The sequence below is a fragment of the Otolemur garnettii genome, unplaced genomic scaffold (genome assembly GCF_000181295.1).
Source record: "Otolemur garnettii isolate 467f Iridium unplaced genomic scaffold, OtoGar3 scaffold00198, whole genome shotgun sequence".
Lineage (NCBI taxonomy): Eukaryota > Metazoa > Chordata > Mammalia > Primates > Galagidae > Otolemur > Otolemur garnettii.
In genome coordinates, this window is record NW_003852593.1 from 2,186,840 (window position 1) to 2,200,757 (window position 13,918).

General features: G+C 61.3%; 1 protein-coding gene across 2 annotated transcripts in view; it reads left to right on the plus strand.

The window, feature by feature from the left end:
- Positions 1–13,615, plus strand: part of DOK7 (docking protein 7) — a 27,818-nt gene extending 14,203 nt beyond the window's left edge. Inside the window, exons 5-10 of one of the 2 annotated variants that reach the window (XM_003801138.3) lie at positions 3,459–3,578; positions 6,545–6,664; positions 7,294–8,021; positions 10,926–10,968; positions 13,052–13,204; positions 13,482–13,615. In XM_003801138.3, the coding sequence (XP_003801186.2) occupies positions 3,459–3,578; positions 6,545–6,664; positions 7,294–8,021; positions 10,926–10,968; positions 13,052–13,204; positions 13,482–13,615 (1,298 nt within the window). Of the gene's footprint in view, positions 1–3,458; positions 3,579–6,544; positions 6,665–7,293; positions 8,501–10,925; positions 10,969–13,051; positions 13,205–13,481 lie in introns of those variants that run through there. The other variant, XM_012812280.2, reaches the window with a different exon arrangement.
- The last annotated feature ends 303 nt before the right edge of the window (positions 13,616–13,918 follow it).

Consider the following 13,918-nt stretch of genomic DNA (forward strand, 5'->3'; position numbering starts at 1 on the left):
AGAAGCTTTTTAGAACCTTCTCAGCATGAAAGTCCTCCAGACCCCTCTAGACTCTGTCCCTGTTCCAATGTGTGAGCTTTGTCAACAAAAGCAGCTTTCAGGGAGTGCCAGTTTGTTTAGAGCTGAACTGAAGACGGAGGTCATCTCAGATCTCATGGCTGGTTGGATATTTGAATGGAAGAATATTTTGTTTCTTACAGACGGTGAATCTTTGAGTTGAGTGCAACAGCATTTTCATTGGAGTCATGTTCCCTAGGAAATAACTGCATTTTTACTGTGAGTGAGGCTGCTCTCACCCCTTGGCAACCTAAAGGCTCTGTCCAGAGAAGAGCTGTCTGTGAGCCCAGGCGGCAGCTGGCTTCTGCGGGTGTCCTGCAGAGCTCCCTCTTCCTGTCCTCTGCATGTCCCTGTGTTATTTCTTGCCGTGTAACAGACGTTCCCAAGTGGAGTGGCTGTTTTGTGCTCATCATCTATGAGTCTGGGATCTGGGCAGAGCTCAGCAGCTATGGCTTGTGTCTGCTCTACGAGGTATTGGCTGGGGTCACTTGGGCAGTGGCATGGCTGTGGCTGGGCTGGAAGGCCCAGGATGTCCGTGGTGCTGGCTGTTGGCTGGGATGCCTCAGTTTCTCTTGAGAAGCCTCACTCCTCAGGGGACAGCCCAGTGTGCTCAATGTGGTGGCTCATGGCTTCCACAGGGAAGTAGAAGCTACTGGGTCCCTCATGGCCTCAGCCCAGAATTGGAAGAGCGTCCTTTCTGCCACTGTATATTAGCAAGGGCAAGTCACACGCTGGTGCAAATTCCAGGACAGGGATGTGGACCTGGCCTCTCAAGGAGGGGCGGCCTTCGTGGGATGGGGGGAAATGCAGTGCCCGGTTTTGCAGGCGCTCCCTGGACAACCTGGAACACCTGGGCAGCACCTGGGCAGTCTCTGAACCTGTGTCTTTCCCCTGCCGCTAAGTGCTGGGGTATCCTGGCCATCAGGTGCTTGGTCGGACTTTGGGGGCCACAGAGGAGCCTTCCCAGCCTAGTGTCACAGGAGCTGCCCAGAGAATGCAGTCATGAGAGCATCACAGAGTGAACCTTTGGCTTCTTGAGAAGGTCAGGGGTCAGAGGTCAGGGGTCAGGAGGTCAGGAAAGGTGTCTGAGTCTTGAACCATCAACATGAATTCTAGGTACAAGGGGTACCGAGGAGTGGGGTGGTAGCCTACTGGTGGAGGTATATTAGTGGAGCCTGCATGTCCAGGGAGCTTTGGGCATTCCCAGGACCCTTGAGGGGTGGGTTCAGGGTTGGGGCAAGGCAGGGCCAGCAAGAAGGCAGCTGGCCATGCTGTGTTCAGGAAGGCTTTGCCCTGAGGCCCAGGCAGACCAGCCCTCTGAGATGTCCATCCTCCTCCAGGGCCCCGAATCGGCTCTGCTGGTGTGGATGGGGGTGACCGGTGTGGTGCCACTAGGGGCCTGGGGCTGGTGGGGTGGAGTTGTGCTCCCAGGTCTGGCGTGGCTGACCACGCCTGCCAGGCTGTGATGCTGGGCAGACGCCCCAGAGGAATGCAGGCGCCTTGCTCCCTTCCACAACGTGTTTTTTATAGTCGGGGGACTGACTGTCCCGCGGCCTCTGCCAGCTGCTGTGAGTTCAGGATTAGAGGCCCGGCCTTTGTGAGAGCTGGGGGATGGACTGGCTGAGCTTTCCTCCACATTAGGCACTCAGGGCAGGGAGCGCCAGCAGACCAAGGCCGGCGTGATGAGCCGTCCCTGAGCCTGCCTGCCTTCCCAGGCCCTGGCACAAGGCCCCTCCAGCCCAGCCAGCTGGGAGGCCCCACCACATTAGGGCCATTCTGGGTGAGTGAGCCTCTTGCCACCCACCCCGCCTGCTGTGTGCATCAAGGGGTGCCAGCCCATCTCTGCTTCTGCTCAGCAGCAGCCCCTTGGCCAGAGTGGGCCCAGAAGCTCAGGGTGCCAGAAGGGCCCAGGTTGCCCAGTGATTGGGCTTGAGCTGCCCTCTCTGGGCCTCAGTTTCCTCTTCTCCAAAGCTGGAATGACACCATTATGTTGCCCAGTTTGGGGAAATCACGTAGAGGAAGCTCCAGCAGCCGCAGGGTGCTCAGTCCCTCACGTGCCCAGAGTGGCGCCAAGGGCCACAGCATCACCACCACTTGTCAGGGCTGGCCCGAGTCCCAGGAATGCATGGCCTTGTGTTCCATGAGGGTGGAGCGTGACCAGGCAGCAGAGGCCTCAGTGCAGAGATTTCCCGTCCCCTGCCGGCCTGCCCTGTGAGCGTGCCTTTCTTTGGGCAACAGACAGAGACTCCAGGGCAGGAGGGATTCCTGTGTGCTGATGCCAGGCTGAGTGTCGGCCCATGTGGACCAGTGCACTAGGGGGTGCAGCCAACGGCCTCCCCATTCACACAGCCTAGAGGGTTTCATTCACCCTTGCCGGGGGCCCTGGCCCAGCAGGAGAGCTGTGGTGCCGGCTCCCAGGCTGACTCTGGCTCTGTAGGGTGGCCGATTCCACATGGGTCCTCCCTCCTGGTTGGGGAGCAGTACCTGGGAGCCATCCAACACAGTTTCCCCAAGAGTGCATCAGGGAAGGAGCTGGTTACTATCAGATGGGGGAGGACAAGCCTCTGGCCACAAGAGTGACAGTTGGGTCATTTGCGGGTGAGCAGTGCACCATGCATTTACAGGTGTGCAAAAGTAAACCTCACCATAGCACTGGGTAAGAAACCAGGCTGAGGGTCATCCGTGACTGAGGTCATGCAGGAGCTGTCCTGGGATGTGACCCCACTTAGCTCTTGTTCCCCTTTGGGCCACCTTGGGCTTCATGGGGCATCTGCAGCTTCACTTACCCTCAGGACAGCCATGTGAAACTGGTGGAAATGAGGAAACTGAGGCTCAGAGGGCAGGGACTAACCCCACAACTTCCCAGTGGCAGAGCAGAATCTGCATGTCCCCCAAGAAGCTCTCCGGCCAGCCCCAGGAGGGCGGCCTGCAGCTGGGCACCTTCTGCCTGTGGCCAGAAGAGCTCTGAGCTCGGCTTCAGAATGCCCCACCAGCCCCCTGACCACTGTGTCCCTGCAGTGTGGCATGGCTGAGGACGGGTGTCTGGCTGGCATTTCTCCACAAGCTATCCCTGCCCATTCCCCGGGCATCACACAAGGAGCTACTCAACCTGGCACCTCGGGTTGCCAAGCGTGGAGGAGGTGGGTGGGAAGGCAGCTCGCACAGGCCTGGTGTGGGCCATGGCCCACAGCCCAAGCCACCCTGACAAGCTGCGTGTGTTTGAAGGACATGGCAGGATATGTGGGGGAAGGAGAGATTGGGTCTAGGGCTTCTGGGGGTTCAGTGTCACAGAGCCAAGCCAGATGGGCTGCATAGGTCTTGGCTGGACTTTGCCCATGTCTCTTATGTGCCCAGCCCATGCTCAGGCCAGGCTGACCTCTGTATCTGTCCTCCCCCTGTAGGGGCCGGAGTCTTCTTCTTGTCCTCTGCCGAGGGGGAGCAGATCAGTTTTCTGTTCGACTGCATTGTCCGAGGCATCTCACCCACCAAGGGCCCCTTTGGGCTGCGGCCAGTTCTCCCAGGTGGGTGCAGGAGTGTGGCCAGCTGGGCCAGGCAGTAGGAAGGGTGCCCTCGTTGGGCCACACAGTGTCCCAATTCATCAGCCCAGTGAGGGGGCTGCCCTTTCTTGCCCACAGCTGAGAAGCCCAGGACCTTATGGGTCAGGGGATGGCAGCTGTGGGCATTAGCGTGGATAGGGCTTGGGATATGAGCACCATCCCTGCCCTGCTGTGGCCTGGGCACCATTCTCCAAGGAGTCCAGGGCCAGGGATGGTGCTGGACCAGGATGGGAGGACATTACCCTGGGCAGAGCTGGGCTCCCCCAGTTCCAGTAGGCCCTGACTGGGTCTCTCCAGTGGGCCATTGGTGACTCCTCTTGCCATTGATGACAGCAGTTGTCTTCGTGTCCAGGCAGGAGACCAGTCAGTGACCTCACACCTGGCAGCTCCTTGTACAACTCCCCCAGCCAGCCAGCCAGCCAGGGCCTGGTGGGTGGTGCTGACCTGAAGGGACAATTAGTGCCTGCCCAGCAGGCACCCAGACCGCCCTTCTGGCTGTAGGCCCAGGCACTCACTGCCTACCCTCCGCACAGGCTCAGGGAGGCAGAGGCAATGTTGGGGCCTCCCTGCCAACCGGCTCTGCTGGGCAGTGCAGCCACGCTCCCTGCTGGCGTCTTCCTGCCTGGCAGCTCCAGTGTATAGGAACACTGTGGTCCAGGGTGGGCAGGGTGGGGCTCCCAGAGGCCCCAGGGCAGCATAGCCCCACGTCATGGTCCTCTGTGTAGAGCCAGCCCCAGGGCCTGGCCTTTGGGAAAGGGACTTATAAGGGCACCCCGCTCTCTCCTGAGCAAGGTGGAGGTGTACTGGGGACACAGCACTGGGCAGCGTTTGCTAGGGGAGCCTCAGCCTGGGGACAGGGCCATCCAGAGGTGCAATGGGCTCCATGGCAGCCAGTGAACCGCTCATGCCTAGGCAGGGACACTACTGACACTGGGGCGTGTGGGCTGACCAGAGACCCCAGACCCTACTCTACAGACCATCCCCATCAGCTAGGAGCTCTTAGAAAGCTGCGGGGCCTCGGTTTGCAGCTCTGCCTCCCCAGTGTCTCCCCAGGTGTGGGGCCCAGGTCACCTGGGCTGACAGCCAAGCAGGGCAATGAGCTGGCCAGCATTCTGCCCAAGGAGCTGGAGGTCCTGGCCCACAGGGCGGGGTCTGGAGCAGGGTCAGGGTGAGCAAAGCTCCGTGGCTGGCACCCCACTGAGGCCTGCAGCCATGGGGCTTGGGCTACATGTCTCAGCTGGCGGTGCCTCACACTTGGGCCTCTGCTGCCTGCTGTTTCCAACTCCACCGTGCTCAGGCTGAGGAGGGGCCCAGGAAACCCAAGTCCAGCCCCTCGGCCTTCAGGTGTGGATGCCAAGGCCCAGAGGCAGGATGGGAAGGGAGGGCTCAGAGGTCCCGCATCTGCCCTGCTCTAAGGTCACCTCCTTGGCCCCTGCCTCCACTGAGGTGTGCTGCTGCTGCACCCCAAGTGTGCAGGAAGGATGAGAGGCCAGGGTGTGAGCCAGAGCTGGGAGTTCCCCCACATGTTACACTCCAGTCAGTGGACAGGACGCAGCCAGGAGAGTATGTCCTGTGTCCTGGCCCTAGTGCCACCCAGGACCCACTGTCCATCCCCGCTGCAGGGCGTCCACCCTGGGGTGAGCATCCACAGGGCTCTGGGTCATAGGTGCGTCTGCTACCTGCAACATGGAGCCTCAGCTGCTGAGGTGCAACGAGTGGCACCCGATGTCCTGTCACACAGCAGGGTGTGTCTGTGATGGTGTCCAAGGCTGTGGGACTGCTGGTCAGGAGGAGCCGGGAGCTTTGGGCCGTGGCCACCATCACCTTTCATCTCTCCCAGGCACAGGGACCAACGGAAGAGGCTTGTGCCACCCGGATCCCTGTCCCTGGCAGTCCTGTAGACTCTGTGCTGCAGGGCGTGTCCTGGGCAGTTCCCTTGAGGTGGCCAGAGTGGCAGGTGGGGGTGGCTCCTCAAGGCCTTTCTGGCACGTTCCTGAGCCCCAGTGCTATGAACCCTTGGCTAACCTGGGAAGGGCACTCCTGGTCTGAGACGCTGATGTGGTGGCTCCCGCAGGTACCTGTGTGGCATGAAGGTCAACAGAAGGACAATGTCCCATTAGGCTAAGGACTCACCTGGATATAGGTTGCCCTGGGAGGGAGGAAGGAGCTTATGCTTTCGCTCTATAGCCCCTACCGGCGGGCTGCAACCTCCCATTCTTGCCACAACCCATGGGCTGTACTCTCCCGCCCTTGTGTGCCACAGGACTCAGGACTTAGTGGGAACTTTTCATGCTGCCACTTCTCCTAGATTTGGGAGACAATGGGTTGGGCTACCTGCTTTTAGACACACCCTGGCAGGAGCCCCCGGGTGGATGGTGTCAGGAGCTGGTCAGAGAGCCCAGGGCAGCCGAGGCCAACCAGGGGAGCCTCCCACCCTGAGACATTGCCTGGAGGCCCAAAGGAGGCCTCTGAGTTAGAGGGGTTGCTTGCTTTTTTGGGGTGCCCTGTGGTTCCTTGCAGGGAAACCTCTTTGGGTGTGCAGAAGACATGGTGGGGCTAGGGAGCAGACTCCTGATGTTTGGAGCCAGGCAGCCTACATCCAATGTCAACACCACCAAGTGCCTGGGATGGGCCAGCATGGGCAGGGAGTCTCAAGGGAGCTTTCTGGGGGCGAGGGTCTGGGTAGACTGCTGTCCTGGCTGTCCCTGGGCATGAGGACTCAGGCTGGGCTGCTGGTTACCTGCCTGGAGGTGGGTGATGTCCAGCAGCTGGGGCCGAGACGTGGAGAGGAGCCTGACCACCATGCTAGGGCTGGGTTGGGGTACATGTGGCCCCCAAGGCCACTGGACCCTCTATGATGTCTTGGCCGGCCAGCAGGAGCAGGGGCTGCGGACATGGGTCACCTCTGCTGACCCTTCTCTCTGCCACAGACCCAAGCCCTGGGGGGCCCTCAGCCGTGGAGGAACGAGTGACCCAGGAAGCCCTGGAGGCTCTGCAGCTGGACAAGCGGCTCAGTCTCCTGGCGCCCTCTGGCCGGCCGGGCAGTGCAGGTAGGGCTGGGGCCGCCTGGCATGGCAGGGATCTCCCTGGACAGTCCCTCCCGTCATTTATTCCTTCCCCTCCTGCTCATTCATTCATTCATTGCCCCTCCTGTTTTTATTTCTTCTCCCTGTTCATTCATTCATTCATTCATTCACTCCCTTTACTGCCAGTTCATTCATTGTTTCCTCTCTTACTCAGGATTCCACAAATTTTTACTGAACGTTGGCGAAAGAGCCTAGAAAGTCCCCAAGGACGGGACATTCCAGCTGGGCAGGGGGCTGTGACAGGGCAGAGGGTGGGCTGCCCCAGGTCCTTACTGAGAAAGGGGGGCTGGAGGTGGTGGGGGAGCTGGACACAGAGTGGTGAGGGAAGAGGGGAGCCCAGGGGCAGGTCAGGAGGCCTGTGGACAGAGGGACTGGAAGCAAAGAAAAGGGTCCCATCGGTCTTTCAGGAAGACTCTGCTGCAGGAGAAGGGGCAGGGGCAGTCAGGAGGAGAGCAGGGGTGGGCCTGGGCTTTCCTGAGGGAGTGGAGAAGGGCAGGAGTGGGCTGGGCTGTCCCTGGACCATGGGGTCTCCACCCTGAGCCCTCCCCTGACCCCCGCATAGCACATAGCGTCAGCTCTCTGCTCTGTCCCAGGGGACGACCGCAGCCTGTCCAGTTCTTCCTCAGAGGCCAGCCACTCAGACATCAGCGCCAGCAGTCGGCTCACTGCATGGCCGGAGCAGTCCTCATCCTCCGCCAGCACGTCGCAGGAGGGTCCGGGGCTGGCGGCTGCCCAGGTGCCAGGGGAAGCCACGCTGGGCGCATCGAGGCCGCCCCCCAAACCGCTCCGACCACGGCAACTGCAGGAGGTTGGCCGCCAGAGCTCGTCGGACAGCGGCATCGCTACAGGCAGCCACTCCTCCTACTCTGGCAGCTTCTCCTCCTACGCGGGCAGCAGCCTGGACGTGTGGCGGGCCGGTGACGAGTTCGGCTCGCTGCTCAGCTTGCCACCAGCTGCCGGGGCGGTGGAGCCCAGCCTGTGTGCCTGCCCGCCCGGGGCGGCTGAGTACCAGGTGCCCGCGGGACTGCGGCCTCACTACGACACTCCTCGCAGCCTGCGCCAGGCTCCAAGGGACCAGAGTCCGGCCTCCCAGGGTGGCCCGGACGATGCTGTGGCTGGGGACTCGGGCGGCCAGACATCCACTGGGTGTCCCTCAGGCTGGCTGGGTGCGAGACGGCGGGGACAGGCGACAGAGGCCCCCCCAGGCAGCGGGGCTATGCTGCCCAGCCCAGCCTCCGGCGAGCCCTGGGGTGCCAGTGGCCCCCACGCTGGGCCATCTCCAGCTTTCTTTTCACCATGTCCAGTCTGTGGAGGACTCAAGGTAAACCCCCCTCCCTGAGAGCCGGAGACCAGGCCTTGCGGCTGCCGAGGGACTATATTGTGTCCCTCCAGAGAAAGGAGGCAGAGTGTGCTCTGTGTGCTGGGGCCAGGCCTGGGGCTGGGAGTGACCAGTCAGGGTCATCCTCCTCTGGGAGGGCAGCCTTGGGGGTGGGCCTGTGGACACCAGTAGGGAGCCAACTTGGAGAGCGAGTTCTGGAAGGCATGGTCTTGGCCAAAGCCAGCTTGCAGGCCTCTGAAGGCCCTGGTGCCCTGCCATCAAGTGCCAGCTCAGGCCATGTATGGGGCCCTGAGGGCTGGGGCCCTGCTGCCCAGCCCCTAGGGGACAACTGACTCTCACATCCCTCCCTGTCCCCTCCATAGTTCATGGTTGTACCACATGCTAAAAACTAAACCAGCTGTGGCAGCTGTGGACCCCGCACCCCTGACCACAGGCCCCAGGCTGCGTGTCACTTGCCCTGCCCCGCCTCCATGAGGGTGCCGTGCCCCCATCCACGGGAGGACTGACCCTCAGGAGGCTTGTGACTTGCGGAGGCGGTCTGGGACTCAGAGCCCCCTCCGTCCCCTTCGCAGCCCCTGCCTGAGCCCCTGGAGGGTTCTGGGGGTGCAGTGTCCTCAGAACAACCCACCTTCTGCTATCTGACCCAGGCTCATACAGGTCAGTGGCCAGAGGGTCCTGCCTGGCACTCTCCTGGGGGGCAAGACTGATGGGGACATCTGGGCTTCCCGGGCTGCACTGGCACTGGGAGAGGCTCTAGGCCCTGCCCATGGTCACCAGCCTGGAGCTTGGTCTGTGTGGGGCCCCTGCCCCTGCATTGGCCTATGTCCACCATGCCAGACCCACTGCTCAGCTCTGAATCCTGCTGTCTGGGTTCCACGGCCTCCCTGGAACTTTGTACCTCACTGTTGACTGACGATGTCGTTCTTGTTCATTCTAAGACATGACGCTGTTTGTGATACGTTCTCAGACTGGAAATAAAACGTCTTTTCTTACCGTTTTGTCCTCTTCCATTTGGCCAGCCCTCCTACCAGCCTGTGGCTGGATGTTGAGTCCCAGGGCCTGACCCTCAGCTTTCGGGTCACAGTGGTGAGAGGTCTTGGTCTTGTCAGCCTTACACCCGAATGCCATGGAGGTGGGACAGCCCACGGAGTGGGGTGTGCCTGTGACACTGCGCCTGTGTTTGCATGTGTATGTGGTGAGTGTTTCCTGGAGACCACAGTGATGTCCTTGTGGTCCCTCCAGCTTGGACACAAGGCTCTTCCAGGTACAGGTGGACTCGCTGCCTCCAGGCCAGCACAGGGCTAGTTTGAGCTGCAGCTTTCTACTGCCTGAGTGCCCAGTGCAGGGCCCACCCCACCCCCAGGAACCCCGTCTCAGTCACTCCTGCACATCTGGGAGCAGCCTTGAGGGCCTGACTCTGCTAAGGGAATTCAGGCCGGCCTCCAGAACAGCACCGCATGGCATAGAGGCTTTGGAGCCCACGTCTACCACCTGCTGGCTGGGTGGCCTCAGCAGGTCTCTGACCTCTGAGCCTCAGTTTCCTCTTCTGTAGAGGAGGCCTCCCTGCCTCCCTGGCTGTGCTGGGAGGGGGCATCATCTGTGCCAGGCCCAAAAGATATGTGCCTGTGTTCTTCCTGCTCACTGTCACCCCCAGCAGAAGTGGAAGGGTCAGTCTGTTGCAAAATAGAGACTGTGGCTCTTTGGGCAGGGGAGCCAGCCCTGCTGCCCCAGAGCCCTGATGTGCTCCCACAGTCCCCTGCCTGCAGCTGGCTGCGGGGGCATCCCTTCCACAACAGCAGACTGACCTCAAGTGACTCCCCATGGAGGCAGGGAAGCCTGAGGGACATGCTGCCTATCATGGCCCTGTGCAAGTGTCCCAGCTGTGGTCTCGGGTCTCCTGCTGCAGTGATGGTGGTGACTTCAGGGGAAGGGCTGCCTGGAGTGTGGTACCCAGGCAGAGCAGGACAACAAGGTTGGAGCCAAGTGGCCAGGGCCTTGGGGTCGAGGACAGAACTAGGACAGATGGGGGCTGGACTGGGAACACGAAGGCTACACTAGAGGGTGGAGCCTGCAGGGGAGGGCTGCTGGGAGCCCTCCCAGAGGGGCCCTGGGAGGCTTGTATGTGTGATGGGCTCAGGGGGTGTCAGCTTCTCATCCTGAGGCTCCAAGCCTCCAAGCTCCCCTAGGACTCTTACCAAAAGTGATGTGGGCTTGCTGAGAGCTGCCCTGAGGGGCCCTGTCCTATCCTGTGACCATTTGCCCTAACTGTGGCCTGGATCAGCACCCAGTTTGATCCCCATGCCCAGCCTCCCAGTCCTTCCCCCAAGTGGGGCCCCAGCACCCCCACCCTGGAAGCCCCAGCACCAGGCTGGACCTAGCAGGGGCAGAAGGCTGCTGGGTTCCGGGTACCTGCTCCAGGGCCCTTTCTGAGGAGTCTGGTGTGGCTCAGCCTCCATGTCTTCCCAGGTGGGGGTGAGGGCCCCTGTCCATGGGGGAGCCCAGCCTGAAGTCCCCAGCTCCTCCTCCGGGTTCTTGCCCCCACGTGCCCCAGCCTCTGGGCTGCCCGTCTTCCCTCCTCTCTGCAGACCCTCCTCAGGGCCAACCCAGCCTGATTTGATCAAAACATGCCCTCCTGACTCCTGAGGCTGAACTGTCAATAGGCAGCTACTGCCAGGGTCAGGGGTCAGGGCTCAAGGGTAGCCCAGAGACTGGGGCACAGGGAGGCAAGGGCCTGGAGGAGGAGCTGGGGACTGCAGGCTGGGCTTCCCCCCCCCACCATGGCCTATTCTGTCACTCTTGGGTTGAGCAACCTGATTCTTGGGGGCCCCAGGCACAGGATGAGGGGAAGCCTGATGGCTGCATTGACACAGGGTCTCTTTGTTCTAGGGAGCCGCTGCCTCACTGCTGGGACTCGAGATGACACATTCAGGTAGGACTTGGCTTTGGAACCCAGTGCCCCCTGGCAGGACAGAGGAATGGGAGTCAGGCTGGGAGGTCTCAGCCAGGTCTGACCAGGGAGCCAATGGCAGTGGACAGAGGGTGACTGGGTGGTGGGTGGCATGTGGCAGTGAGTGGTATGAGGCAATGGATGGGATGGATATTGGTGGCAGTTAACAGTGGGTAGCAGGACTGAGTCCCAGCTGAGGCAAGTACAGTAGGGGATTGATTGACTGGAGTTTGGCCTGCCTCAGGAGCACCTACGTGGCAGTGGGCCTCTGGCCACTGGTCAGGGGCTCAGGAGACACAGTCTTGGGGCAGTGGGGCCACAAGAGCAGAGCCTGGACCTGTGCATGGGAGGCTGCACACATTGTGGGCAGGGCAAAGTCTGGGACCCGCCTGGGAGGAGCGTGTGCTCAGAGAAAGCCATAATGCAGGGGTGGGCCAAGTGGAGGCCTGTGGTAGCAGGTGGGATGGCCTGGGGACTCACTCAGTGGGGACAGGGGCATCAGTGACCATTGACTAGTGCAGCTTCTATCTCGGGAGGGGAAGAAGGCCCAAGCAGGGAGCAGAAGGCTTGGGGTCCCTCCAGGGGCTCCTCACAGAAACCGAGCTGACAGTGTAGAGGCTGGTGGACCAAGGCTAGGAAAGACTGCAGGCCAGGGAGGCGGGCCTGAGGCAGGGCAGTGAGGTCAGGGGCCAGCTCTGCACCTCAGAGCTGCCTCAGGCTGAGCCAAGACCCCCAGTCCCTCTTCTGAGGCAAGTGTCACCTGTTTGGGAGGTGGGGCCCTGGGTCCCGTAGGGGGCTAGCTGGGGACAGAGCTGGGTCTGACCTTGGTGGGTCCAGTGGTATCCAGCTCAGCCCAGGGTGGAGCTCCCAGGAGTGTTCTCTGCTTGGTTCCAGAAACTACTTGAGGTGGCATAAAGCAATGCTCATAAGAAGATAAAATTGAAGGGAGGAAGAAGGCCCTGGGAGGAGGGCAGTGAGGGGCTCAGGGGCAGGTGGCCAGGTGGGTGGAAGGAGAACCTGGGGCAGGACAGGGAAGGTCTCAGCCAGAGAGAGAGGAACGTGCGTCAGAACCCCTCCTGCCCTCCAGTGCCGTTTATCACCCAAGAGACCCTGGGTGGTACTGGGTGGTCCCAAACCTTCCATCCCTTCTGCCTGAGCTCCTGCCTGGGCTCAGGGCTCAGGGTCCTCCCTGCTTCTACCCTCTCCCCTCCAACCCATCCACCCAGAGAAATGTTGAAAAATACAGCCTCAACCCTATAGCAAAGTGCCAAGCCACAGGAAGCACGTCCAGCCTCCAGGACCCTGGTGCCCCCCATCTCTGCCCCACTGGCTTCACCAGCATGGCTTCCTGTCCACCCTCAGCCACGCCCTCTTCCCCACAGTGAGCATAGACTGGCACCCTGCTCTCCCTCCACCCATTTGCTGGGCCTCATGGGAGGTTTCTTTTCCTGCGGTGGATTCTGTACGTTACAAACGCCGCAGATTTACAGGAAGCCCTTGCCTCGGAGCAGAGATTTTCTGGGGATAGCGAGGCTCAGCCCATCTTTGCTCAACAGGGCACAGTGGGCCTACTCTGCCTTCCCACTGTGACAGTCTCTTTCCTGCAGGTCTTTGCTGTCTGTGGTAGAGCCAGACAGGGTGCGGTGGGGGTCAGGGCCAGGGCCTCCTTGTTGGAGATCCCCGATCCACCTGTATTGAGAGACACAAGATCTGCACTTGAGGACTGGGCTGTGGGTGTCTGGGCACTTGGTACCACTCCTGGGAGCCCCATGATTGCCTTGTGTCAGTCCAGCCCAAGAGAAGGGGGCCCCTCCTCTGCCCTGCCCCTCTCCAGGAGAGATGTGTGCAGTGGGTAGGGCACAACTCTTTGCAGGAATCTGGTGGGTACAGGAACCAGGGAGGGGACAGTGGCTGAGATTTCAGGATGGGGCAGTACCAGGCCAAGGATGGACAGTCTAGGAAAATGGAGGAGTGAGGCAGAAGCTGGAAAGAGGGGGCTGGCAGGGAGTCGACTCAGGGCAGTCCTCAGCCTCTGCCTGGGCACTCACAGCTCCACTCCCCACAGGATCCCCAAGGCCGGGGAATACAGGCAGCCCAGGGCTGGAAAGGCCAAGCAGAGAGCTGGCCACCTACGTGAACATCCCCATCAGCCCCTCCTCCAGACAGCAGCTGCACTACCTGGGTCTGGAGCTCCAGGAGGCCAGTCCGGGCGTTCGAGGTGGGTCCAACCCGGGATGATACAGGAGGGCTGGGACCCACAGCCCTGGGGCCTGAGCCTGGCACACCAGCCCTCGAGAGGAGTCCTTCCTCATGCCAAGCAGGTTAACTTTCCAAACTTGTCCATGGCTAGGCCATATGCCCTGATGGTTTCACCCAACCCTGTCCCCACCTGGGCCCTCTGAGGGATGCAGGAGCAGGTCCTGGCTGGGTGCACGGCAGTGGAGGAGGGTATGGCTGAGGGTGGACAGGTGGGACTCACCCTGGGCTGCTTTCAGGGGCCAGCACCTCCCGATACACCCAGATCAACATCACAGCCACCCAGGCAGCGCATAGGGTGGGAGCCCAGCATGCACAGGACCGAGAAGAGCAGCTGTCCGAGCTGGAGCAGAGGAAAGGGGCCCCACAATGACACTTGTCGGCTGGACTGCGCACAGCTAGCATCCCGAGGGACCCCAGTGGAGAGGTACAGGGTCAAGGAGGCCCCAGGGCCCAAACGGCTCACTCTGGTGCTGAGAACCTTGCCATGGGGTCCTCTCTCCTGGCCTGGCCCCACCTTGTTGGTGCCCAGCGCTGACCCCTCCCTCGGCTGAACCAGAGGGCCCTACTCCCAGGCAGCAGCTGCTGCCTGATGTGCATCTCAGACTGAGGACGCCCAGGGTGTCTGGGAGGACCCTTTCTGTGACTTGGGATGCCCCTTCACCCCTGAGGACAT